Genomic DNA, 24,994 nt, shown 5'->3' with positions numbered 1-24,994 from the left:
TTCTTTTGAATCCATTTTGGAGGCCGCACACTGAGCTTGATTTAATTTCGTGATTAGCAATGTAATGAGGAGAGATGCAATTGAAGTAACCAATGATTTTGAATTTTGAAGAGAAAAATATGGAGTACTTGTTTGTAGTGGCACGTACGTTAAGCCAAAATTAAAGAAAAGGAGAGGAGAGAGAGATAGAGAGATTTTGATGCAGGGCCCAGCGGAATGAGTGAAGAAAGGCCCACTGGGATTGGAAGGAAAAAGTACACCGAAGGCCCCTCAATTTGTCATCGACTTACAAAAATGTCCCCCAATCACAAAACCAGATATATGAAATCCCTCAACTTACAAAACCGTTCACATTATGTCCCTTGGTGGTTTTGACCGTGGTTTTATCTGAACCAAATCAGCGTGGGACCCACGTGGGCCCCACATGTTAGGATGCCACGTCATCACCCTCCCTCTTTCCCCTCTCCCTTCCTCCTCTCTCTCTCTCACTTCTCTCCTCTTGGGCAGGCTGGCCGGCGGGTGGGGAGGAGGTCGCCGGGCGAGGCGGGTGAGGTGGTCCGACGGAGCGAGCAAGCCGCCGCTCTTCTCCACTGCCGGCCACCGGCCGCGCATGCGCCTCCGGTCTCTCTCTCTCTCTTCCCTGGGTAGGGCAGCCGGCGGGGCGAGTGCGGGAGAGGAGGAGGGCGTCGGCAACACACCAAGCTGCAGAGAGGACGGGCTCGAACATGACGGCGGTGCGGACGGCCAAGGACCATGTGTGGTTGGAGCAACCGCCGCCGGGAGCTAGAGCGGCAGTGACGATGGTCTTATTGGTCTTGATGTCGTCTCGTCGCAGCCGATGCTGGAGATGGCGAGGCTGCCGCTGGTGCCTTGTGGCGACGTAGCTGATGCCGATGAGGAGACCGCGCTTCTCGCCGCAGACGCGCGGGTAGCTCGCCGCCGCCCGCACCCCGATGACGTCGTCAACGGCGGCGGCGGCGCAAACGCGCTGATGAGCGAGGACGAGCTCCGCGTGCTTGTCGACGCCGTGATGATGCACTACGACCAGGTGTTCCGCCTCAAGAGCTTCGCCACCTAGGCCGACGTATTCCATGTCCTCTCCAGCATGTGGATGAGCCACGCTGAGCGCTTCTTCATGTGGCTCGGCGGCTTCTGTTCCTCTGAGCTCCTCAAGATTTGACACGAGTGATCACCCACCCAATTAAGTAACAAGCAAAGAATCTGAAGCTACCATTGACCGCTATTGTTGAATGATGATGATGTTGTTGTTTGTGCAGGTTCTTGAGAGCCATCTTGAGCCGCTGACGGATCAGCAGTTGATGGGCATCTGCAACCTGCAGCAGTAGTCGCAGCAGGCCGAGGACGCGCTGTCGCAGGGGATGGAGACTCTGCAGCAGACGCTGGGAGACACAATGGCATCGGCGGCCACCACCGTGGTCGTCGACAACGTCACTAACTACATGGGACAGATGGCCATCGCCATGGCCATGCTCACCACGCTGGAGAACTTCCTCAAGCTTCGGTCAAACATCAATGGCGAACTGAATTGCTTATTACCATGGCGTGATGCGATGATTTTTTTTGTGTAGGCTGATCTGCTGATGTAGCAGACACTCCAGCAGATGCACCGGATCCTGGCCACGAGGCAGGCGGCGCGGGCGCTGCTCGTCATCAGCGACTACTTCTCGCGGCTCCGAGTGCTAAGCTCGCTGTGGCTGGCGTGGCCAAGGGATGCGCGTCACGGCATGGCAGAGCGCGCATCGCACCGACCGCGCCCCCGGCGGCACGGCCAGGTACGCGCCACAGCCACTGCACCCCGCTGTCGGCGACCTCTTCGCCACCCGCCGGCCGGCCTGCCCAAGAGGAGAAAAGTGAGAGAGAGAGGAGGGGAAAGAGATAGGGTGAGGCCTATATGGGTCCACGCTGATTCAGCCGCCACGTCAGACAAAACCGTGATCAAAACCACCGAGGGACCTAAAGTGAACGGTTTTGTAAGTTGAGGGATGTCATATATCTGGTTTTGTGGTTGGGGGACGATTTTGTAATTCGATGACAAGTTGAGGGACCTTCGGTGTACTTTTTCCGGATTGGAATGTATAAGGAATAAGTCCACTTTGAGTCCCTTAAAAAGTGGCCTAAATCTAATCCATGACCCTGAACCATAAAACCAGATATCTTGACCCCTAAACTATTAAAACTGGTGCAATTTGACTCCTTCGGCGGTTTTGGTGAGCGGTTTTACTGACGTGGCACGTTACGTGGCAATGTTGACCTAGTCTTCGTCCTACGTGGTATTGACGTGACGCTTGTGTCATTAGAATTAAAAAAAATATGTGGGCTCACTTATCATTCACACACAAAAGAAATTTGTGGGACCACTGACAAGTGGGGCCAGTCTATCCCTTCCTCATCCTCCCCTTCTCTCTCCCTCCCCATTTGGCAAGCGGAGGCCAGTGGCGGCGGCGGCGTCCGGAGTGGCGACAGCGGGCGGGAGAGCGGCGGCACTGATTCTGTCTTCTCCGAGCTCAGTCAAGGGGATTGGCTTCATTCATGAGGAGGCGGGAAGGAGGAGAGGGGCAGCGTGGTGCCGCTGTGGTCGCCGGTCATCGCTCGGCGAAAGGGGCCGCCCTCTTCCCCTTCAGACATTTGTAGCAGGTGGGGGCCGGATCGGCTGTGGCAGCGAACGGCGGTGGCGGCGAGCGGCAAGTCTCCACTTCGCTCGATTTGAAGTTTGCGACGCGTCTTCTTCTTCCTCTTCTTTCTGAACTCTGCAGGTTGCAAGTCTTTTCTTCTTCTTCTTCTTCTTCTTTTCCTTCTGAGATCTGCAAATTGCACAAGTCAAGACAAGCTAGCTCATCTCACCTTGATCTCTACGGCTTCCAAAAGCAAGATGGAATCTAACAAACATATATATATATATATATATATATATATATATATATATATATATATATATATATATATATATATATATATATATATATATATATATATATATATATATACAGTAGCGAATCCGTCTTGTATATAGTTCCGTATTCATGTGATGAGAGAGACTGGAGGCATTGGGCATTTGGGCGACGCCGGCTCACTTTGGCTCCAGCTTGGACGGCGTTTTCTTCGAAGAAACCTTCCTCCGGTCGTTCTCCGGTTGCGGCCGAGGATCTACTGAAGAGCGAGACAAGAAAGCTCGTCTTCGGCTACGCCATGTGGCTGAGGTCGCGGCGGCCTCGGCGTTGAGGCCGAAGCCTGTGCATGTCTCAGCTGCTGCTGTTGATCATCAGGAAAATGGAATCGGTGAGTCTTCTGGTTCTCGTTTTTCAGTTTTGCAGGCTTTGCATGGTGAGGAGTCTTGGCCGTTGGTGTCATCTTCTCTGGAGTGCGCATCAAAGCCATGGAGTGGGCCGCTGCCGTCGCCGAGGAAGTCTCCGCCGAGAACTGTTGGTGAGGCTATCTATTCAGCGCTGCAAGGGAAAGTATCATCCGTTTTCCCGGCGACCGTTTCTGGTTCTACCCCGGCGAGATTTCAATCTCCTCCGGTGGGGAAGATGCGGTTTCAAAAGTCCGATTTTTCTCCGGTGAAGTCTTCCGATTCGGTGAGGTTTCCACTTCATCCGACGGTGACGAATTTGGAATTTCCCAAACTTCCGGAGGTTACAAAATCTGAATCAATTAACGTAAGTCCACAATGTACCCCTTATCCAAAGCCCGCTATCCCCTATAGGCCCATACCCGGGTTAGTTGCTCTTTTTGCGAAAACTGGTACCGTGAGGCGCAGGTGTTTGGTGGGAGATCAATCTCCTTCTCGCGCTCGCTCCTACGCCGCTGTCGCTAGTTCTTCGCCAATGCCCAATGGAGAGAAACAATCGCCAGGGTTTCGGTGCTGGCGGGCATGGCGGTGGCTTTGCTCGGGGTTTTCATCCGGGTTCCGGAGGTGGTTTTCCATAGCAAGGCAGAGATGGTAGAGGAGGAAGGGGACGGGGTCGTGGAAAGTTTGGCGGTCACAACAATCGCCATGACTTCTCTCACGGCAACAGTGGTAGATGGCATGGCAACTTTGGAGGAGGACAAGGTTGGAACGGTGGGTTTGGACAGAATGCTGGGCCAACTGGCTTCAATTCCGGTTTAGGGTTCCCTTTGGGCTCTTTTGGCCGGCCGGCAAGTGATGCATCTGGGTCACAGTTCTTCGGTGTGCCGTCGTCTGGTGGTCAATTTGCAGCGACGGGTGGATCTAGTGGTGTGCCGGCAGGTGGTATGGCGCCGCCGGCAGGTGCTTTTGGGCCGCCGGGTGGTTTATACCCGGGTGGAGTTCCTGCAGCTGGTCTTCCGCTGGGTGGTGGTGGTCAGGGAGCCGCTGCTACCTCTGTGTCAGCATCGCTAGTGCTACCTGCAGGTTTGGCGCCGAGTGGACATGTGGGTAAGATTGTTGGGACTTCTGCAGTTAATTCAGTTGGTGTGATACCGAGTTTTGGAAGAACTTCGGCTAGTGGTTCTGCAGGTTTAACTGCAAATACCTCTGGGTCAGTTAGTGGATCGGTTGCTGTGGGTGGTACTCTTGTTGCTGCTGCTAAAATGGGTGATGTCATCACATCTGTTACCCCGGCGGTGGGTGCTGAACCCGCACAACAAGGGTTGCTTGTTTGCGCCACTGATTCAGAGAAAGGTAAATCAAAGGCAGACACTAAGGGATTGGGTAAACCTTACTGCTATAGGTGTTTGACTAAGGGGCATACTCTTCAGGAGTGTTCATCAAAATTTTATTGTGAAATTTGTGAAAGTGTGGATCACATTGCTACCCGGTGTCCTGTTTTTAGATCAGCTGTGAAACCTACTGCTCAATTATGTGGTTATGGGGGTGATGGTTTGGGTTTTTTTCATATCCCCCTCCCAGCTGGACAAAGGATTAGGCATGACCCCAGGGCGGCCTTGGTTAAAATATCTAATGGTCAGATGACAGTTAAAGCTGTTGTATCTGAATTGGAGAGGTTAATTCCTGGTAAATGGAGGTGGGTGGTACATGACAATGGTGATAACACTTTTCATACCATCTTTCCTTCTGCTGCTGAGCTGAATCGCATGGTGGAATGGGGAAAGGTGCACACTAAAGTTGGTGAGGCTCAGATGGAGATCATAGAAAGAGGTGTTGGGAATGAGGTGAAATATGTCATTCCAAAAGTTTGGGTTCAGTGTAAGGGGCTTCCTTCTGAGTTGAGGGAATATTTAATTATTTGGGCAGTTGGTTCTATTCTTGGGATTACTAAAGCTGTTGATATGTTATTTACTAGAAGGTATGAGATAGCTCGTTTACAAGTTTTGGTCCTTGACCCATCTCTAATCCCTGATGTTGTTGATGTGGCCATTGGTGATCATTTGTATGAGCTGTCTTTTAAAGTGGAGTCAGATATTGGTGCTGGGGATCCTGTTCCTTTGGATATGGATAATTTTGGGGATGGGTGATGGGAAGAGAAATGACGATGGGGAAAATGACAAGGACATGGGAAAGAAGTCTGGACCGGGTGTCTCTGATGTGAGTATGGCTACTGATAGTAATCTTACTGAGAGGGGTGGTCCTTCTTTTACCTCTTCTCAGTTGAGTTTGATACCGGAGTCAGAAGGTTTGACTGCGTCTGACGAAGATTTTGACGGGTTGGATGAGGAGACCGTGTTGGTTGAGCAAGAAAAACTGGTTGGAAAAATCTCTGCTATTCCCGAGGCGTTAATTTCTTCATCCAGGAAAAGCAAAAGGAGAGCTTCTGATAGTGATCAGCTTGTCCTTGAAAGAGCTGAAAGGTTGAAGGCGGAAAAGAACTTGGAGAAACCCCATGCTTAAGGTAATATGGATGTTAATGTTTCTTTTTTACAATTTACAAATGATAAAATTTCTGCTTCCCTTAATAATCTAGGTGTGATTCCTTCAAATAAAAATGTTATTCTCAATAATGTTATAGAAGATTTAAAGTGTGTAGAGAAAAATAGGTTGAGTGAACATATTAGTTCCTCTGTTAACCAAATTCCTGATGTAATTGTTGAAGGTGAGTTAGACGATCAGTTCGATGATAATACTCTACTACAACATTTATGTGGTGAAATTATGGAGGAGGTGATGGATTTAAGTAGGAATAGTGATAATATTCAGTCCACTTTGGATTCCATGGTACCTTCTACTAATAGTATTTCTAATGGTAAGAAGGGTAAAAAAAAGAAGAAGAATAATAAAATTAGTTTTAAATGAAAGGAATCTTTTGGAATTGTGATGGGTTCAAGGACCCGAAAAAACATAAGTTTGTTTCTGATTTAACCAAAGAACATCAACTTGATTTTATTGCTTTATCTGAGACCGTTAAGAAAGAATTTTCTACAGCTGCTCTTAATAATCTTTGTGCTGGTAAAGATTTTTTATGGCATTGTAAACCTCCTAGAGGCAGATCTGGTGGTCTTCTGTTGGGTATTAATTTATTAAATTCTGACATTGGTTTGATTGATGAGGGGGTTTTTTATATTAAGTTTCATTTGCGAAATAAAGCTGATAATTTTAAGTGGGCCTTAGTGTTGGTGTATGGACCTGCACAAAATGAGTTTAAGGACCAATTTCTTGCAGAATTAGTTAACATGTGCAGTCATGAGAACTTACCAATTCTTATTGGTGGTGATTTTAACATTATTCGTAGTCCTAATGAAAAAAATAATGATAATTATGATGATAGATGGCCCTTCTTATTCAATGCTATTATTGATGGGTTGTGCCTTAGGGAGATACAAATGACTGGTAGGAATTTTACTTGGGCAAATAATCTGGCACACCCAACCTATGAGAAACTGGATAGAGTTTTAGTGTCGACGGAATGGGAGCAAAAATACCCTTTATCCTCTGTTGTTGCTCTCAATAGAGATATTTCAGACCATACTCCTTTGCTCCTAAATACAAAATCTTCCTCTTTTAGTAACGCTCAACATAGTTTTAAGTTTGAACTTGGTTGGTTATTACGTGATGGATTTGTTGATATGGTAAAAGAAGTTTGGTCTGGGGTTGATGAGGGCAATACTCCTATGGAGCGTTGGCAAGCGAAAATTCGCCGCCTAAGACAGCATCTTAGGGGATGGGCTAAACATACCAGTGGTTTATACAAAAAAGAGAAAAAGCATATTTTAGATAAGTTGGAGGCGCTGGATAAAAAGGCAGAGACTGTTCTCCTGTCTCAAGAGGAAGTTGATATTAGATGGTTTTTCAGGAGTAGGTTATCTGTCATTCTAAGGGAAGAAGAAATTAAATGGTATCAGCGGGCTAAGACTAAGGATATTTTAGAGGGTGACTCTAATACAAAGTATTTTCATTTAGTGGCAAATGGAAAACATAGGAAAACTAGAATTTATCAATTACAGGAGGGTGATCATTTAATAAGTGGTGATGCCAATTTAAAGTCGCATATTACCACTTATTATAAAGGTCTTTTTGGCCCTCCTGATGAGTCTGACCTTCAATTTGATGAGAATTATGTTGCTGACATTCCTCAAGTTTCATATTTAGAGAATGAAGCCTTAACTAAGGAATTTTCTGAAAATGAGGTTAAGGATGCTATTTTCCAAATGGAACATAACAAAACTCCGGGCCCAGATGGATTTCCTGCTGAGTTTTACCAAGTTTTCTGGAATGTCATTAAATTTTACCTTTTAGAGCTATTTAAGGACTTTCATTCTGGGAGTTTGCCTTTATATTCGCTTAACTTTGGTACTATCATTCTTTTGCCTAAGTGTGCTGAGGCTTTAAAGATTCAACAGTATAGACCTATATGCCTACTTAATGTTAGCTTTAAGATTTTTACCAAAGTTGCTACAAATAGAATAATGGATGTCGCTCAAAAGATAATTAGTCCTACTCAAACTGTGTTTATTCCTAGGAGAAATATTATGGAAGGGGTGGTTATTTTACATGAGACTTTACATGAATTACATCGCAAAGATAAAAGTGGTGTAATTTTTAAGATTGATTTTGAGAAAGCTTATGATAAAGTTAAATGGACTTTTGTACAACAAACTTTGAGAATGAAAGGCTTTTCTCCTAGATGGTGTGAATGGATAGCTTCTTTTGTTCAAGGTGGTCATGTTGGTATAAAAGTTAACGATCAAAGTGGTAATTGTTTTCAAACTTACAAAGGACTTAGGCAAGGGGATCCTTTATCCCCTATTCTTTTTAATATAGTAGCTGATATGGTTACTCTATTGATTAAGAGGGATAAAGAGGCGGGACTCTTGAATGGGGTTATTCCTCATCTTGTTGATGATGGTGTGTTTATCTTGCAATACGCAGATGATACTATTATCTTTTTGGAGCATGACTTGCAACAGGCAAAGAATTTGAAACTGATTTTATCGATATTTGAAAAGTTATCTGGCCTAAAAATAAATTTTCACAAGAGTGAATTATTTTGCTTTGGTCAGGCAAAGGAATGTTATGAACACTATTCTGATATTTTTGGTTGTAAGTTAGGTACCTTTCCTTTTAAATACCTTGGAATTCCGATGCATTTTAGGAAGCTTTCTAATAAAGATTGGAAACTTATTGAAGAGAGAATTGAGAAAAAGCTTAGTAGTTGGAAAGGCAAGCATTTATCTGTTGGTGGTAGACTAGTGTTGATTAATTCTGTTCTCTCAAGTTTAGCCATGTTTATGATATCTTTTTTTGAGGTGCCGAAAGGGGTTCTTTGTAAAATTGATTATTATAGATCGCGGTTTTTTTTGGCAAGGGGATGACCATAAGAAAAAATACAGGCTCACTAGGTGGGATGTTGTTTGTCAACCCAAGGACCAGGGGGGTCTTGGGATTCATAATTTGGAGATACAAAATAAATGTCTTTTAAGTAAATGGTTGTTTAAGTTAATTAATGAGGATGGGGTTTGGCATGATTTATTGAAGAGGAAATATCTTTATAATAAATCTATAACCTAAGTTGACAGGAAACAAGGTGATTCTCATTTTTGGTCTGGTCTTATGAATGTCAAAAGTACTTTCTTAAATATGGGTTCTTGGATTGTCAATAATGGGGAACAAATCAGATTTTGGGAAGATAGATGGATTGGTAACTTGGCTTTTAAGGATAAATATCCATCTTTGTACGCAATTGTTCCGAGGAAAACATCTTCTATTGCCACTGTTATGGGATATGTTCCGCTTAATGTTTCTTTCAGGAGAGCTTTAGTTGGTCAGAATCTTGTTTGTTGGCATCAGTTGTGTGCCTCTATAGTACATATTCAGTTGAATGATTCGTCTGATAGTTTTAGATGGAATTTCCATCAGAATGGCTTGTTCTCGGTGAGGTCTATGTACCTAGCTTTAATTAATAATGGCTATATCGAAAGAAACAAGTGTATTTGGAAGCTTAAGTTGCCACTTAAGATTAAAATTTTCATGTGGTACCTGCTTAAAGGGGTTGTGTTAACTAAGGATAATTTGGCAAGGCGTAACTGGAATGGCAGCTTGAGGTGTTCTTTTTGTTTGAAGAATGAGTCTATTCAACATCTCTTTATGGATTATCATTTTGCGAAATTTCTATGGAGAGCAGTTCATTTTGCGAAATTTCTATGGAGAGCAGTTCAGTTCTCTTTTGGTTTTAATCTTTCAGTTAGCATATCTCATATTTTTAATGGGTGGCTTTTGGGAGTTGATAAGAAAATGAGTAAACTGATACTTGTTGGAGCTTCTGCTATTTGTTGGGCAATATGGCTGAGTAGGAACGATATGGTTTTTGACAAATCACCATCATTTTCCTATATGTAGGTTATTTTCAGGGCAACTCATTGGCTCCGGTTTTGGGCACAACTACAAAGGTGTGATGAAGATGAAGAGTTTCTGAAGGTTGCATGCCGAAAGTTGGAGACCACGGTTATACAACTATTTGCCAATTATGGTTGGAGATTTACAAATAGACTTCAATAATTGTGATCTCCTTACGTTAGGCTGGTTTCAATAATAGTGATCTTCGGTGTGTTCTATTTATTTAGATTTACACTATGTTTATGAAAACTACTATGTAATAATTGGCTGTAGCTCTTTTGAGTAAAGGCCGGAATATTATATTCCATTATCTAAAAAAAATATACAGTAGCACATTGTCTTCTCACATCGACCTGTCATGCCATTTCCCTTTCAATTCGCCCCAGAGTACGCTGCTAACCTCCAATCTCCATCCAATCCTTTCCCGTCTCCTCCAATGGCGGCTGATCAACGGCCTCGGGGATGGGCGCAACTCCCAGACAAAGTCTTGCGCGAGCACTACCGCCGGATCCCGTGCGAGATCGATCGCCTCCACTCACGCCGCGTCTGCCACTCCTAGTGCGCGGCGCTCGCGAGGCCCCGAGGCGTTGGGGTCGACCTCCACGATGGCGACGATGCAGCATCAGCTACAGTGCTCCGGCGAGGGCGCGGCGTCCCCGTCGGCGAGCCAGAGCGCGAGCCAGAGCGGTGACGACAGCCGCCACCGCCGCCACGGCAATTGCCCAGACGCTGGAGGGCTCGACGGAGACGAGCAAGATGGCCACCGGTGGCGCCGGGCCCGCGCCGGTGTTCTCGATGCTAGAGAGCTGGCTGCTCTGACGACGGCGGCATGGGGCATGGAACGGGGAGGTCGGGAGGATGATGAAGGGATAGACTGACATGTAGGTCCCACCTGTCAGTGGGTCCCACAATTTTGTGTGTTTGTGAATGATAAGTGAGCCCACATATTTTTTTTAATTCTAATTACAAGTAAGCGCCACGTCAACGCCTCATAGGACGAAGACGGGTCAACATCGCCACATAACATGCCACGTCAGCGAAACCGCTCACCAAAACCGTCGAGGGAGTCAAATTGCACCGGTTTTAACAGTTTATGTGTCAAGATTGATTGGGTCAATTTTAAGGGAGTAAAAATGGACTTATTCCGATGTACAATGCCTCGCGCGATTGCGATTCGTGTTGGAGGGAGGATTCAAGCCCAACAGAAAGAAAGAAAGCCCAGTAGGAGCCTATAATACGTGAAGACGTGGTAGCTGTTTGCACCGCACAGTCCACCCACTCCCTTTACTCAGCTGTACCACTCGCTGACACGGACTGGAGTACGAATTTATTTATTTTTTTGTTCATAAATTACGAAAAATATAGAGAGAAAAATAATGGCTCGAATGACGATCCTAGTACAGCCATACTAGAAATGACGGTTTTGTTTTGCCCCGATCCTTTTTTAATTTCTTTCTTTTTTTAATCGTTACAGTTACAGGTATTAATTCTCTCTAGTACTACATTGGTTGCATCTAAGAGGAAGTTTAATAGTATAACTAGCTACTAGCTCTAAATCACCTAGCCAACGTAATAGTCGATTTATAAAATAGTTGTTTCATTTACTATTAGGCCAGTCACAATGGGGGTTTCACTGGTGTGTCATGCACATTTAATAGGGGTAAGACTGAATAAAAAATGATTATTTGCATGAAATGGGGATGAGAGAGAAGGAAAGAGTTTCATCCTGGTGAAACTCGTCAGCGTCGTTTCCAAGTCCTCGGTAACAGAGTGAAACCCCCGTTGAGGCCGATTCGTTTCATTCACCGGATCTCTTGCGTCCGCCTCCGCCGTGCGACCTCCGCATTCTCCCGCGCCGCGCCGGATTTTGGGTACAAATGATCCCAGCAACTTGTATCAATTAAATGCTTTGCTTAGTCTTGGAAACGTCAAAGTGAAACCCCTCCACTGTGGGGATTGTTTCATAAAAGATTTCATTTGAGAGAAGATGGTATAATATTTTGGGTAGCCGTGCAATGACACTAGCCATTGTGACTGGCCTTAATACCTAGTCTCATCTATCATACACACATTACTTTTAGAGTCCATATTGCAGCTAGCTACAGATCTGTAGTCCGCTGCTTTTCTCTTTCTTCTTTTATCTATTTAAAATATATTTATAGTTGGTTTATAGACTGCTATTGTATCTGCTCTGATTGATAAGTACTCCGTGCTCCGTTAATTTAATAAAGGGAAGGCATGGAAACTGAAATGGAGGTGTGTCACGAGGAGGATAGCGGCGTGCGTGCGGGTAGCTGGTACCTACTCCAAGCAAAATCCAAAATCCAAGCAGAAAAAAAGTCATACGCATTCATTGTGAAATGGACCGGCGCAACTCCCCAAATAAATGACGCGCCTTCGCCACACATTTGACCAGACCAGGGAGAGATCTGCTGCTGCTGCTCTCCAACCAATCAACCATGGGCTCCGTGTCACCACCAGCGCCGGAGGAGGACGCGGCCGCCGTGGAGTCGGCCGGGGCGGCGGCGCGCATGTTCTGGCATGAGACAAAGCGGCTGTGGGCCATCGGCACCCCCATCGCCATCGGCACCATCACCAACTACGCCATCAGCTCCGTGACCACCATGTTCATCGGCCACCTCGGAAACCTCCCCCTCGCCGCCGCCTCCGTGGGCCTCTCCGTGTTCGCCACCTTCGCCCTCGGCTTCCTCCTGGGCATGGGCAGCGCCCTGGAGACGCTGTGCGGGCAGGCGTTCGGAGCCGGGCAGGTGTCCATGCTGGGCGTCTACCTCCAGCGATCCTGGATCATCCTTCTCGGCGCCACGGTCCTGATGGTCCCCGTGTACGTGCTGGCCGAGCCGCTGCTCCTGCTGGTGGGGCAGGACCCGGAGGTGGCGCGCGCGGCGGGGCGGTTCACGCTCTACATCCTCCCGGGCGCCTTCGCCTTCGCCGTGAACTTCCCGTCGGGCAAGTTCCTCCAGGCGCAGAGCAAGGTGGGGGTGCTGGCATGGATCGGCGTGGCGGGGCTGGCGTTCCACGTGGGCATCACCTACCTCGCGGTGTCGGTGCTGGGGTGGGGGCTCCCGGGCGCGGCGGCGGCGTACGACGTGTCGCAGTGGGCGTCGTCGCTGGCGCAGGTGGCCTACATAATGGGGTGGTGCAGGGAGGGGTGGCGCGGGTGGTCCATGGCGGCGTTCCACGACCTGGCCGCCTTCCTCCGCCTGTCCATCGAGTCGGCGGTGATGCTGTGCCTCGAGATATGGTACCTGGGCCTCATCACCGTCCTCACGGGGGACCTGGACGACGCCCAGATGGCGGTCGACTCGCTGGGGATCTGCATGAACATCAACGGCTACGAGGGCATGATCTTCATCGGCCTCAACGCGGCCATCAGCGTCCGGGTGTCCAACGAGCTGGGCTCCGGGAGGCCCAGGGCGGCCATGCACGCCGTGGTGGTGGTGGTGGCGGAGTCGCTGCTCATCGGCCTCCTCTGCATGGCGCTCGTGCTCGCCTTCAGCGACAAGCTGGCGCTCGTCTACACCAGCGACGCCCACCTGCTCCGCGCCGTCTCCAGGATCGCTGGCCTGCTCGGGGTCACCATGGTGCTCAACAGCGTGCAGCCGGTGCTGTCCGGTGTGGCCGTCGGCGGCGGATGGCAGGGCCTCGTCGCCTACATCAACCTCGCCTGCTACTACCTCTTTGGCCTCCCCGTCGGCTACCTTCTCGGTTACTACTTCAACCTCGGAGTCGGGGTACCCATTCCTATTCCTATTCCTACCTACCTTCCTTCTCTTTTCTTTTTTCCACTAATATAATGGAGTACTATGCATATGTACTGCGAAATTATATATAATTGATCACAGAAAAAAATTAAAATTAAATTGGCTGCAGGGGGTTTGGGGTGGCATGCTCTGTGGAGTTGCACTTCAAACACTCATTCTACTCTTTGTAGTCTGGAGAACAGACTGGAAGGCAGAGGTAATATATAGTATTATTACATTTTCGTTTTCATTTTAAATGGAAAAATAAAGAGAGTTGCTCATCATGATATACCATTGCTGTTGCCGATTAATGTACATATAATTTCAGGCTGCGCAAGCTTCAGCTCGTGTGCACAAGTGGGGAGGCACAGATGAAACCAAACCTCTCTTACAAGGAGATCATTCAGACAGAGATTAGCATATGCATACCCTGTTTCTCTTTTTCTTTTCCCCCTGCGCAGAGCAGATACGAAGTTGGACTCCAAATTCAATTCTTATCCTGCATGTACCAGGCAGCTCTGTATTCTTCAATTGTACGATTTTTGTATACGCTACTGGGTCACAATTTATTAACATTGTACGCTATTGGGGATTTGGGGTTCTTCCCTCCCTCTTCTATTTATTATTACAAACAAGAATACAACAGATCAAATTGCAATTGTTTAGATGCAGTAATGACAATGATGATTCCTTGGTTTACAATGAATCTGAATGAATTGCCGGCTGCCTAAGATCGACTTATCCGGCCGATGTTCATCTGAACTAGTCAAAGCTAGATGCAGGACTGAGCACCGCATATGTGTAAGATGTTGATGATTGTTTCTTTCAATTTCACATCTACATTTTGATCTTTTTTTTGACGCAAGAAGGTAGAGCTTGCTCTACCTTATAGTCATTTCATTAAGAGAAATGAGGTTTACAGGTTACAAGTTAAAGGTTAGAGTTAACTGGGAAGCAGATAGAAGTGATACAGAGAGAGGAGAGACTATGGAGAAAAAGAAAGAAGACAAAAGGAAAAGGAAACTAGAGGGGCGGATTTACAAGGGGATATACATGAGGCTTCTCTAGGAAATCCTCGCACACCATGTGTGAATTTCTTTGTCTGTTTGCCTCATTGGTTCTCAGGCTCCAAAGTTTTAGGGTGTCTGAAATTTGCTGCGTGATGCATTGTGGGTTGTCAAATTGTCCCTCAAACACTATGTTGTTGCGAGATTTTCACAGCGTGTAAGCGCAAGCAGCAAACCAAATTGGTTCTATTCCCTTTGATGAGTGATTCATGTCTATGACTGCTTGTAGGAAGGCCGAGCTTGATTCGGATTTGTTGGCCAGCTGCAGTAAGTTCAATTTTTCCCGGAGGTTATTGGCATTGTTGCATCTTAGGAGGATGTGATCTGCTGATTCTAGTGCAGGGGCACAAGGAGCTGTGGGGATCTTCATTCCAGTTTTTGCTGACCATATTGGATTTGGTGTTTAGTCTGTCTTTGAATGCTAGCCAAAGAAAAATCTTACAATTTTGTGGTATGGTGTGGATCCATATATAATCTGCTGGTTTCCAAATGGATCCATGGTATGTCAGCAAGCGATAGGCATTTGCTGCTGAGACTTTGGGTGCAGTATACAAGAATTCTCTTTGTGTCTGTTTTCTCTGGGATGGGGCAGAGATTTTGCAAGATTTGCAGCAGTGCGTGTAGTTCTGATTTTGCTTGGTAGGAAAGGCTAGGATGGAGCTGTATTTGCTAGGAATTTTGTCTGAATTGTGATTGAACTGTGCAATCCTTATGCAAAGCAAATGAGTATAAAACTGGGTAAGCAAATTCCAGACGTTGATGCAGCCATTTATCCTTCCAAATCAGAGTTGTTCTGCCATTTCCGAGTTTTACCTGTGTTGTAGAGCATAGGGTCTGGAATTGTGATAGAATGAGTTTCCAAGTCGGTGTATCACTGGTTCTGGGATGTAATTGTAATGTGTTTTGCATATACCTCTCTCTAAACCAATTAGCGATTGGATCATTCGGGCCTGCGAGCACCTTATCTTCTAGCTTTAAAATTAATGCTGTGTTATGTGTCCTTAAGTCCTTGATCCCTAATCCTCCTTTAATGGATTTTTCACCTTTCCAAAAGAAAGCACGACTTATTTTGTCAGTTGTCTCGATAGATTTCTCTGTCCAAATACATATAGTAAGTTGGGATTGCTGAGATAACCGAACTTATCATTTTGATCTAGTTCACCTGTCTTTATCAGTTTGCGTTGTGTCATCCGTATTTGCAGTAACTCTTTTGTGGATTTGTTTCCGTTCTGCATACAACACTAGGCTTTGGGTGAATCGTTAAGGTGACCCAAAAAAGAATGTCAATACAACTCATTAATTAAGATTGAAACTGCGGTATTTTTCTGACTATTAATTGCCTTGGGCGACGTTAGAACTAGCATATCTTGTGTGCAAGTTTCAGCAACTAACAGCACCACAAAAATCGATTGCTTTTCTTTTTCTTTAATTAGTTTTGTCGAAGAATAAAAGTGGAGCGAGAATTAAAGAGGAAGATATTTTTATGTCTCCCACCGGCAGGTGGGCCCATACAGTTAGTATATTATCTTTTGATTGATGATGAGAAAGAAAAAGAGAGGGTCCGTGGCGCCGACAGGTGGTCCCCGCATGTCATCGAGGTGGAAAAACACGAAACCACTCAATCGAAACAGTAGAGATAAGGAGGACAATTGGAAAAGAGCCCCTCTAAGATTAGAAAATTACTCCACTATATATCCTCCAACCTCTCCAACTGAACTACTTTATCCATCCATCCATCCAACAACGCAAGTTGCAGATTCTACTTGGTCGGAGTTTCAGCCTCCGGCGAACTGCTCCGATCGATCGATCGCTCGCTCGCGGGGACGCGACGAGGTAACGACGCCCATCCCTCCCTGCTCTTTCTTCTCTTCGATCCTTCTTCGCGGTCGTGTAGGGATCCATCCATCAAATCTGAATATCTAATCGAATCAATCTATATGGCGTTGCGTTTGCGTTTGATTTGAACCACCATGATGATGATGATGATTTTGCTGCTCTGAGAGATGATGCTGCTGCTGATGCTAGGGTCTGCTTGCTTCATCTGTCGTAGGGTGGGTGAATCGCTTAGGATTTGGGAATGGCTCGCCGTTTGATTAGCCCCTGCCAAGGCTCTGGTTTGCTTAACGCCGGATTTCTCGGCGTCTTCTCCTCCCACCATGTGATTCCACTATCCCCCTCTCCCTCCCTCCCTTCCCCATCCTCCACTTAACCAGGCACCTCACTCACATTCCATGCTCAAACCCTTGCCCTCCTCTCCTCTGCAATTTCTTTATACATTATTCATACAGACATAGGTTTCGATATAGATTCTCCTAGTGTGCTGGAATATTGTTTGTACTAGTATTATTAAGGTTTATATATGTGTCGATGCGTCTAACACAGATGATACATCTACTGTGCTTCTCCTCACTGTTTCTTCCCCCCAATTCTATTCCGTGTTTATACCAGTATCATCGCCTGCCATTGTCATCATCGCATAGGAGTTCCCAACTGAAGAATTGCTACCTTCCTAATTTAAGGAAGGAGGTGTGTGCCTCCCTCTTGCTCTCAGATGATAATCTCATGCCACCCACCCAGTTATAGCTTTTGTTGCATGGCATTGCTGCTGTTGCTTATAGATTCTAGTTTGTATTGTTGTAGGTCTCGCATTGGACAAGACCAGCCACGCCTTCCTTGTCGCTATATGTCTGTATCATCTCGCTTATATGTTACTTTTCTTCATTAACTCCATGTTTTTACTTCTGTAGAGTACATCTTGATCGGACAATTTCCCGATATTTCAGAGTGCAAGGCTTGCCAGCAAGAGGACAACTTGTTCCGTTGCAACCGAGCCGCCGCCTTCCACAACCGAAGAACCAGAGATGGATCTTCCAAAGGAGATATTCCTGAAAGAATACAAAAAGCCTGATTACTTATTTGACTCGGTAACTACATACCTCTCTTTTTTTGCAACCATCCAAAATTTTCAATATCTGAACTCCGGCTTGCAGGCTTTCTAACACCATATCTATGGATACTTAGCTGTTTGCAATCTGAAATTTAACTAGATATATATGCTAGCCTGTATGGGCATCTTGGCATTTAATGAACATAATGGGCTCCTTTCTGTTTGTTGTCTTTACTACCTTCCTGACTTTATGCTGGGACTTAATTTTGGGCAGGTCAATTTGGAATTTCAACTTGGCGAAGACAAAACAATAGTTACATCTAAAATAGCTGTATCTCCAGGAACTGAAGGTAACACACACCCTTTCATATCCATTTGACTTAGCCGAACACGCACTTTTATACATCGTTGGAATTACCATTTGGTTTCTCATTGCATGTCTTTAGATCTCTCGTGTACTTGTTTGTTTCTCAATTTCTTTCCTTAGCTTATCGTGCTTAAAATGAGGCTCTGTAGTCTGTACTTCCTTATTAATTCTTTTTAATAATTGTATCAGGTACCTCCTCTCCACTTACTCTTCATGGGCGTGATCTGAAGCTGCTATCAATCAAAGTCAATGGCAAGGACCTTAAGGTGGTAACATTAGTTCCATGCTACTTTTTTTCCTTTTGTTATGTAGGATCTGTTTGTCTTGGTCAGGGATGGAGGTTTATTATGTCCAAGTGTGGTCATAGGCCATAGCAACTGTGGCCTTCTATATATTAAAAAAACTAGTACTTAGGTTTATATTCCTCATGAGCTTCAAAATTACACCTCAAATTTTCCTGATTTATGTATATTATAGAAAATCATATATTACCTTTGGCATTCAGATTGCATGCCACTTCTATACGCACATATCTAGGTATGATACAAGCCTGTTTTACTGCTGAGCTCAACTTGCAAACATGTTTAGTTATAGTAAGCCAGCTTCATTTCATAAGCATGTTCTTTCTATTGAAAATGTTTCTTCAGCTCGTCATGATTTACTATGTATGTTGTCTTTCTGAATTTTTAATGTGTACTGAATTCTAGAGTGAAGATTATATGGTTGATTCACGCCATTTGACTGTTTCAAGACCACCTGGTGGTACATTCAACTTGGAAATTGTTACAGAAATATATCCTCAGCTAAATACATCATTGGAGGTATATACTGATTTGGTTCTTGAAGGAACATAATATGCACTAGATAAGAATTCAATCCAGATAAAAAAAATACAAGCTATGGTTTCCTGTTCTAATTTTCAGTAAATTTACAGGGACTTTACAAGTCAACTGGCAATTTTTGCACCCAGTGTGAAGCAGAAGGGTTCCGGAAGATTACATACTTTCAGGTATCTCATCCTCTTAGTTAGCTATGATCCACAGGCAACCATGATAATCTTCTCTATTGTATATGAATGTAGGACATCCTGTATTGAATCTATGTGTTATCTACTTGCAAAAAAACATATCTATCAAAGATCCTGAAATGACTTGTATTCTGGAAATGGTAATATTGTTACAGGATCGTCCAGATGTTATGGCAACATATACTTGCCGTATCGAAGCTGATAAGACGTTGTATCCAGTACTGTTGTCCAATGGGAATCTTATAGAGCAGGGGGATCTTGAGGTACAGTATCTCTGTAACTCAATTGTCAGAACTGACAAAGTGGTAATCAGTGAATACCATGTCTAAGAATATGCATCTTCCTAACTGTAGGGTGGCAAGCATTATGCATTGTGGGAAGACCCCTTCAAGAAACCAAGCTACTTATTTGCTTTAGTTGCTGGTCAGTTGGATTGCAGGGAGGACTCATTTACTACATGTTCTGGCCGAAAAGTAACACTTAGAATTTGGACTCCTGGTCAAGATTTAGCAAAGACAGCGCATGCTATGTATTCTCTTAAAGCAGCTATGAAGTGGGATGAGGAGGTTGGTCCCGATTCATTCTCCTATGTTTTTGTGCAATTCTTCGTCGTATCACTAACACAATTTATTAATCAGATTACTAATACAATTCTACCTTTGGATTCGTGCCAGGTTTTTGGCCTTGAATATGATCTTGATTTGTTCAATATTGTTGTTGTTCCAGATTTCAATATGTAAGCCTTCTCTCTTATTACATTGTCATGCTGCAATTTTGTTCAGTCTCCAAGACCTAGGACTTTGTGTTTTGTTTTGTTGGTACAGTTGTTCTTCCAGTGGTATTTATTTTTCTACTACAGATTGTTCTCACTAAATCTCCTGTGTTGGTTAAATAGCAGATCAGATCTACCTTATCTCTCTAACAACACTCGTACTAATAAACTTTTGTGTTGTTTTGCAGGGGAGCAATGGAGAACAAGAGCTTAAACGTAAGAATCTCTCTGTGGTTACAAAATACTTAAAACATGAAACAACACTGATTCCTGTTATATCAATGAACAGATATTTCAATCTAGACTTGTGCTGGCATCACCAGAGACAGCTACTGATGGGGATTATGCTGCAATTTTAGGTGTCGTTGGACATGAGGTACATTATCAGAAATGATCGATTTTCACTCACTATATTCTTTCTGATCATGAATTCCTGTTGATACTAACTTATCTTTCACTTTATTTTTGCAGTATTTCCACAACTGGACTGGTAATAGGTAAATATCTTAACGACTTCACCGTACTGGTTACATCTAATAATTAAATTTCAACTTCTAAAACATGATGTGTTTGGTTGATTTGTTGCCAATTGCATCTTTGCTCGTGTTTTTTCATTAGTTATACTATTTTTATTGATCTCACGAGCTTCAGTTAGTTTAGAATCCTCCAAAAGAAGAGGCATCCTTTCAACTGTCCTCTGTGTCATGAGATTCGTCATGATTAGTACTAGTTAGGACAGAATATATCCTGATGAATATCTTGTTGCAGAGTGACTTGTCGTGATTGGTTCCAGCTCACTCTGAAAGAAGGATTGACTGTATTCCGGGATCAGGTACTCATGAAATAGGCTTTTAGTGATTTGCTGCAATGTTTGGGTTTTATCGTGCTCTGTTAATAAATTGAATCTGCAGGAATTCTCATCAGATCTTGGTTGTCGCACAGTAAAACGTATAGCCGATGTTTCTAAACTCAGGACCTATCAATTTCCACAGGTTGTGTTTCTTTAAATTTCCCTTCACTAGTACTGGATTCTAATTGGTTTGATGGCAGTTACATTTGTTTTCTTGTTTTAAATCATTACTTTCCTCCCTGATATCCAGGATGCTGGCCCTATGGCGCATCCTATTCGTCCGCATTCGTATATCAAGGTGACAATACTTAACTGTCAGTTATTGTAACTACTTTGTGATTTTTAGCCACCATACAGATCTGATATTAATTCTTCTAATTTTACTGGCAGATGGACAATTTTTATACCGGTGAGTTGCTCTGTCTGTGAAGTATGATGTGCATCTAATGAGAAGTACTACATCATTAGCTAATTATTTTCAATCATTTTATGCCCTGGTGAACCTCCAACCTTATTATTTGTTGAATCTTGTGTGGTGATTTGAACGTGAAAAACCTGGCAGTAACGGTATGTTTTCTGTTCTGTTCAATTAGCTTTCAATAAAGTTGTATGGGAATTCTTTTGTCTAAAGAAATCCTGGAACGTTCTGACATTTTCTTTTGCTGCTTTCTACTTTTTCATCCAATGATTATGGGATTTCATCACAGGTTTATGAAAAGGTTCGTTTGATCCAATGTTTTCTTATTCACTTTTGACCCCTAACCCCAGTGGGATGTAATTTGTGGATATGTACTTGTAGGGTGCTGAAGTTGTTAGAATGTACAAGACCATGTTTGGAGCTTCAGGGTTTCGAAAGGTAAAAGTTAAATGCAGAAAGCATGATGATGATTTCTTTTCTCCCATGGTGGTGCTGTGGGCTTAAATATATGAAAATAAAAGAAATGAGAAAACCGATTGCTTTGTTATCTTTTGGCAAAAAAAAAAGGAAGCACCAAAGAATGAGAATCTTCATGAGATCTGTCTCTTTTCTTCAGTTATCAAACGTGTGTTATCTGCTCGTTCTGTTTAGTTAACAGTTTGTATCTCCTGCACAGGGCATGGATCTTTACTTCCAAAGGCACGACGGGCAAGCTGTGACTTGTGAAGACTTTTATGCTGCAATGTGTGATGCAAATAACACCCAGCTGCCAAACTTTTTACAATGGTACTAGACATCTATCTTTCAACGATGCACATGTTGCAAGCACAATCTGATCTTAAAACAACCATGCAATAGGTACTCTCAGGCAGGTACTCCAACTGTTAAAGTGAGCTCTTCATACGATGCAAGTTCTCAGACATTTTCTCTGAAATTTAGGTGAGCTTCTACACTACCAAGTTTTTAGTTACTTTCACTTAAAGAGTTAACCCAGTTTATGATTCTTTTTCTGTATTGCTTGATTTTCCGTTCATGTTTTTAATCCACGGATTATAGATATTTTGCTTCTTCCTTTTCTGCCTTCTATAGATAATTTGTGAAATTAGAATATTTTCAACTAATTCCTTCCGTCCTTTTAAATATCTTAGTCAAGAAGTGCCACCTACCCCTGGCCAACCAGTTAAAGAGCCGATGTTCATTCCTATTGCTGTCGGACTTGTTGATTCTACCGGAAAGGATATGCCCCTAACTTCCATTTACAGTGATGGGATGCTCCAATCACTCACTAGTGATGGCCAGCCAGTCTTCACTACTGTTCTTCAATTTAATAAGGTATAAGAACTGATTATTTTCCAGTCAAAAATTCCTCTTCAATGGCAACTTCAGGGCCACAAGTTGATTTCTTTGGATTATGAACCTTGCATGCCATGCAATTAAGTCATTTGTGAGATTATCATTTTGAACTCTTGCTATACTTTGATTTTTATAGAAAGTACTAAGAATTGTGCCTTAGTCAGGATCACGTGGTTGAGATGTGTAAAGACATCAACCTGCAATTTTTATATTCGCGTTCAGACATTACATGTTCTTGTCTGATCTTCAAAATGGCTGAATGAGACATTTTTTTCATCTTTCAGAAGGAGGAAGAATTCATATTTAACAACATACCTGAGAAACCAGTGCCTTCCTTGTTGAGGGGATACAGTGCTCCTGTTCGTCTTGATTCTGATCTGACTGAGAGTGACTTGTTTTTCCTACTTGCCAATGATTCGGATGAATTTAACAGGTTGCTCTCTGTTTCCTGTTTTAAGTCATCTTCTCTTTTATTGGAGATTTTTAATCTGAGAATTCTTGCATTCCTTAGGTGGGAAGCTGGTCAGGTGCTGTCACGTAAACTGATGCTCAGTCTTGTAGCTGACTTCCAGCAACAGAAAACACTGGCCCTGAACCCTAAATTTGTTGATGGACTTAGATCAATCCTGCGGAACACAAGCTTGGATAAAGTATTTTTTTTTTCTGATGCTACTATGATTTTATCATACGGAATTCAACTGTAAAATGTCTAACATGTGTTCTTTTAGGAATTCATTGCGAAAGCGATAACTTTGCCGGGTCAAGGGGAGATTATGGATATGATGCCAGTTGCAGATCCTGATGCAGTTCATGCTGTCCGTACCTTTATTAAGAAGGAGCTTGCCCTTCAACTCAAAGATGACCTTCTTTCAACAGTAAGTGGCACCAAGCTATTGTCTGTAGATGTGGTTACTGTCTAATGTGCTTTGGTGTAGTAATTGTTTTTCAAGGTGATATAAGTTCCACTCTTGTGCCTAGTAAACATGCTGAAAACGTAACCAGGGCGGTTGTACCTTTTTCGCTTTTTGTTTGCTTATTATTGAATACTCAAAAGGGTGGGATTTTTGTGTGTGAGAGAGCTTGTCTTTTACTTACATTTATGTCTATTTCATCAGGTGACAAATAACAGAAGTTCTGAAGCTTATACATTTAACCATGATAGCATGGCCCGCCGTGCATTGAAAAACACATGCCTTGGTATGTCTTTCCATCTAGCATTTTAACATGGAAATTTTGTTCCATACACTGTGGTTTCAAATATATTTTCCTGGTTTTGTTTTTCAGCTTATCTTGCATCTCTGAATGAACCGGACACCACTGAACTTGCATTTGTTGAATACAAGTCTGCTACTAACATGACGGAGCAGTTTGCTGCACTAGCAGCATTGTCTCAAAATCCAGGCCAAGTTCGTGATGACACCCTTCTGGACTTCTATAACAAATGGCAGCATGATTATTTGGTAAGATGCTTGCTGCTTATATGTGTCATTCTTATACATAAGTGCTATTCATCTATGCCAGAGTAGCACAGTAATTTTCTTTTTACATCGGAGCCCATACTTGTCTTTCTTCTCAAATAGGTTGTAAGCAAGTGGTTTGCTCTTCAAGCTACATCAGACATCCCTGGAAATGTTGCTAACGTTCAAAAGTTACTTGGTCACCCTGCTTTTGACATGAGGAATCCGAACAAGGTATGTGATTCTTTTCCTTCAAATTTTTTGAGTACATAGTTCAGGACCTTACAGAAAACATACTAAAAATGCAGGTGTATTCGCTAATTGGAGGATTTTGTGGGTCCCCTGTGAATTTCCATGCAAAAGATGGCTCTGGTTACAAGTTCTTGGGTGAAGTTGTTTTACAGCTAGACAAGATAAATCCTCAGGTTCTGTTTCACGTGCTAAATGAATGAACAAACACTAGTTTGCCTATCACCGTCTGATTGTGGTTTTTTGCTGGACTGAAAATGTAGGTGGCCTCCCGCATGGTGTCAGCTTTCTCTCGGTGGAGGCGATATGATGAGAGCAGACAAGCTCTTGCTAAGGTATGTATGTTGTTGTAACACCGGATGATCACATTGCTTTGGTCTAAACATGTTGATGTTCCTTTGTTGTACAACAGGCTCAGCTGGAGATGATCGTGTCAGCCAATGGGCTATCAGAGAATGTGTACGAGATAGCTTCAAAGAGCCTGGCAGCTTGAATAATCCCGTGAGTGAACAAGTCAGTCGGTCCTGCCTCTCATCACATGACATCCACACAGGGTGCTAAAAGTGTAGTTAAACTGAATATGTTTATGTGGCAAGAGTAAAAGAAGGCTGCTTTTAGACTGGTACAAAACTCTGTTGCTTATAGTATCGCAGACCCCAAAAGTAATGCAATTCTTTCTTACGCGATGGCTCTATCTGGAATAACTGGACTGATAGAGTTTCTTGCAGTATTTGTTTATTGCCCTTGCCGTGTTGGTACTTGGTAGGCATGGGTTGATTTTGTCGACCGATGCTTGGATTGTGACCATGCGCGACTCTAGTGATGCAGCTGATATTTGTTTCATCATAGTAACAGTAATACTAACAGTTGGTGTTGGGGTGGGGTGGGGGCGTGTAATAGGTGTGTGATGCTTAAGCTGGCAGTCAGTTGAGCATCTGATTCTAGTGGCAAGGGAAGAGAAGAGATGCTTAGCATTTATATTTAGTGGAGGTGAAGCTTATATGGGACTCTCAAATT

The 24,994-nt window shown here is 43.8% G+C and overlaps 2 protein-coding genes and 1 pseudogene across 4 annotated transcripts; all 3 read left to right on the top strand.

Annotated features, from left to right (window-relative positions):
• The first annotated feature begins 1,379 nt into the window (after positions 1-1,379).
• LOC136351610 (uncharacterized) lies at positions 1,380-9,950 on the top strand (annotated as a pseudogene).
• Positions 9,951-12,183: 2,233 nt separating this feature from the next.
• On the top strand, positions 12,184-14,177 carry LOC4346338 (protein DETOXIFICATION 34). Its single transcript, NM_001422693.1, has 3 exons — positions 12,184-13,521; positions 13,661-13,747; positions 13,859-14,177. The coding sequence occupies exons 1-3, from the start codon at positions 12,229-12,231 to the stop codon at positions 13,946-13,948; spliced, it is 1,470 nt and encodes a 489-aa protein (NP_001409622.1). The 5' UTR covers positions 12,184-12,228; the 3' UTR covers positions 13,949-14,177.
• A 2,138-nt stretch (positions 14,178-16,315) lies between these two features.
• Positions 16,316-24,783, top strand: LOC4346337 (puromycin-sensitive aminopeptidase-like). Of its 3 annotated transcripts, NM_001422690.1 has the most exons (34): positions 16,316-16,430; positions 16,648-16,755; positions 17,046-17,123; positions 17,238-17,282; positions 17,381-17,521; positions 17,759-17,834; positions 18,041-18,117; positions 18,559-18,672; positions 18,786-18,860; positions 19,034-19,141; positions 19,232-19,444; positions 19,553-19,614; positions 19,839-19,866; positions 19,940-20,026; positions 20,122-20,147; positions 20,419-20,482; positions 20,562-20,642; positions 20,751-20,798; positions 20,891-20,909; positions 21,063-21,067; positions 21,208-21,219; positions 21,300-21,356; positions 21,595-21,704; positions 21,777-21,857; positions 22,067-22,250; positions 22,556-22,704; positions 22,783-22,921; positions 23,000-23,146; positions 23,387-23,468; positions 23,556-23,731; positions 23,852-23,962; positions 24,037-24,153; positions 24,241-24,312; positions 24,390-24,783. In NM_001422690.1, exons 2-34 carry the CDS (start codon positions 16,675-16,677, stop codon positions 24,468-24,470), a joined length of 2,946 nt encoding a protein of 981 aa, NP_001409619.1. In that variant the 5' UTR covers positions 16,316-16,430; positions 16,648-16,674; the 3' UTR covers positions 24,471-24,783. The 3 variants fall into 3 exon arrangements, with proteins under 3 accessions (NP_001409619.1, NP_001409621.1, NP_001409620.1); NM_001422691.1 differs by lacking the exon at positions 16,648-16,755 and having other exon boundaries at positions 16,352-16,430; NM_001422692.1 differs by lacking the exons at positions 16,648-16,755; positions 17,046-17,123; positions 17,238-17,282 and having other exon boundaries at positions 17,345-17,521.
• Positions 24,784-24,994: the final 211 nt, after the last annotated feature.

This window comes from Oryza sativa, chromosome 8, assembly GCF_034140825.1.
Source record: "Oryza sativa Japonica Group chromosome 8, ASM3414082v1".
NCBI lineage: Eukaryota > Viridiplantae > Streptophyta > Magnoliopsida > Poales > Poaceae > Oryza > Oryza sativa.
This window is presented reverse-complemented; position numbering and strand designations above follow the sequence as displayed.

Bases quoted from the DNA above. Each gene is read 5' to 3' on its own strand.
- LOC4346337 (NM_001422690.1), top strand. From the start codon at position 16,675: ATGGCTCGCCGTTTGATTAGCCCCTGCCAAGGCTCTGGTTTGCTTAAC. The intron at 19,867-19,939 runs GTAAGAATCTCT...ATCAATGAACAG, and splicing joins TGGAGAACAAGAGCTTAAAC to ATATTTCAATCTAGACTTGT. The intron at 20,027-20,121 runs GTACATTATCAG...TTATTTTTGCAG, and splicing joins TAGGTGTCGTTGGACATGAG to TATTTCCACAACTGGACTGG.
- LOC4346338 (NM_001422693.1), top strand. From the start codon at position 12,229: ATGGGCTCCGTGTCACCACCAGCGCCGGAGGAGGACGCGGCCGCCGTG. The intron at 13,522-13,660 runs GTACCCATTCCT...AATTGGCTGCAG, and splicing joins ACTTCAACCTCGGAGTCGGG to GGGGTTTGGGGTGGCATGCT. The intron at 13,748-13,858 runs GTAATATATAGT...ATATAATTTCAG, and splicing joins GAACAGACTGGAAGGCAGAG to GCTGCGCAAGCTTCAGCTCG.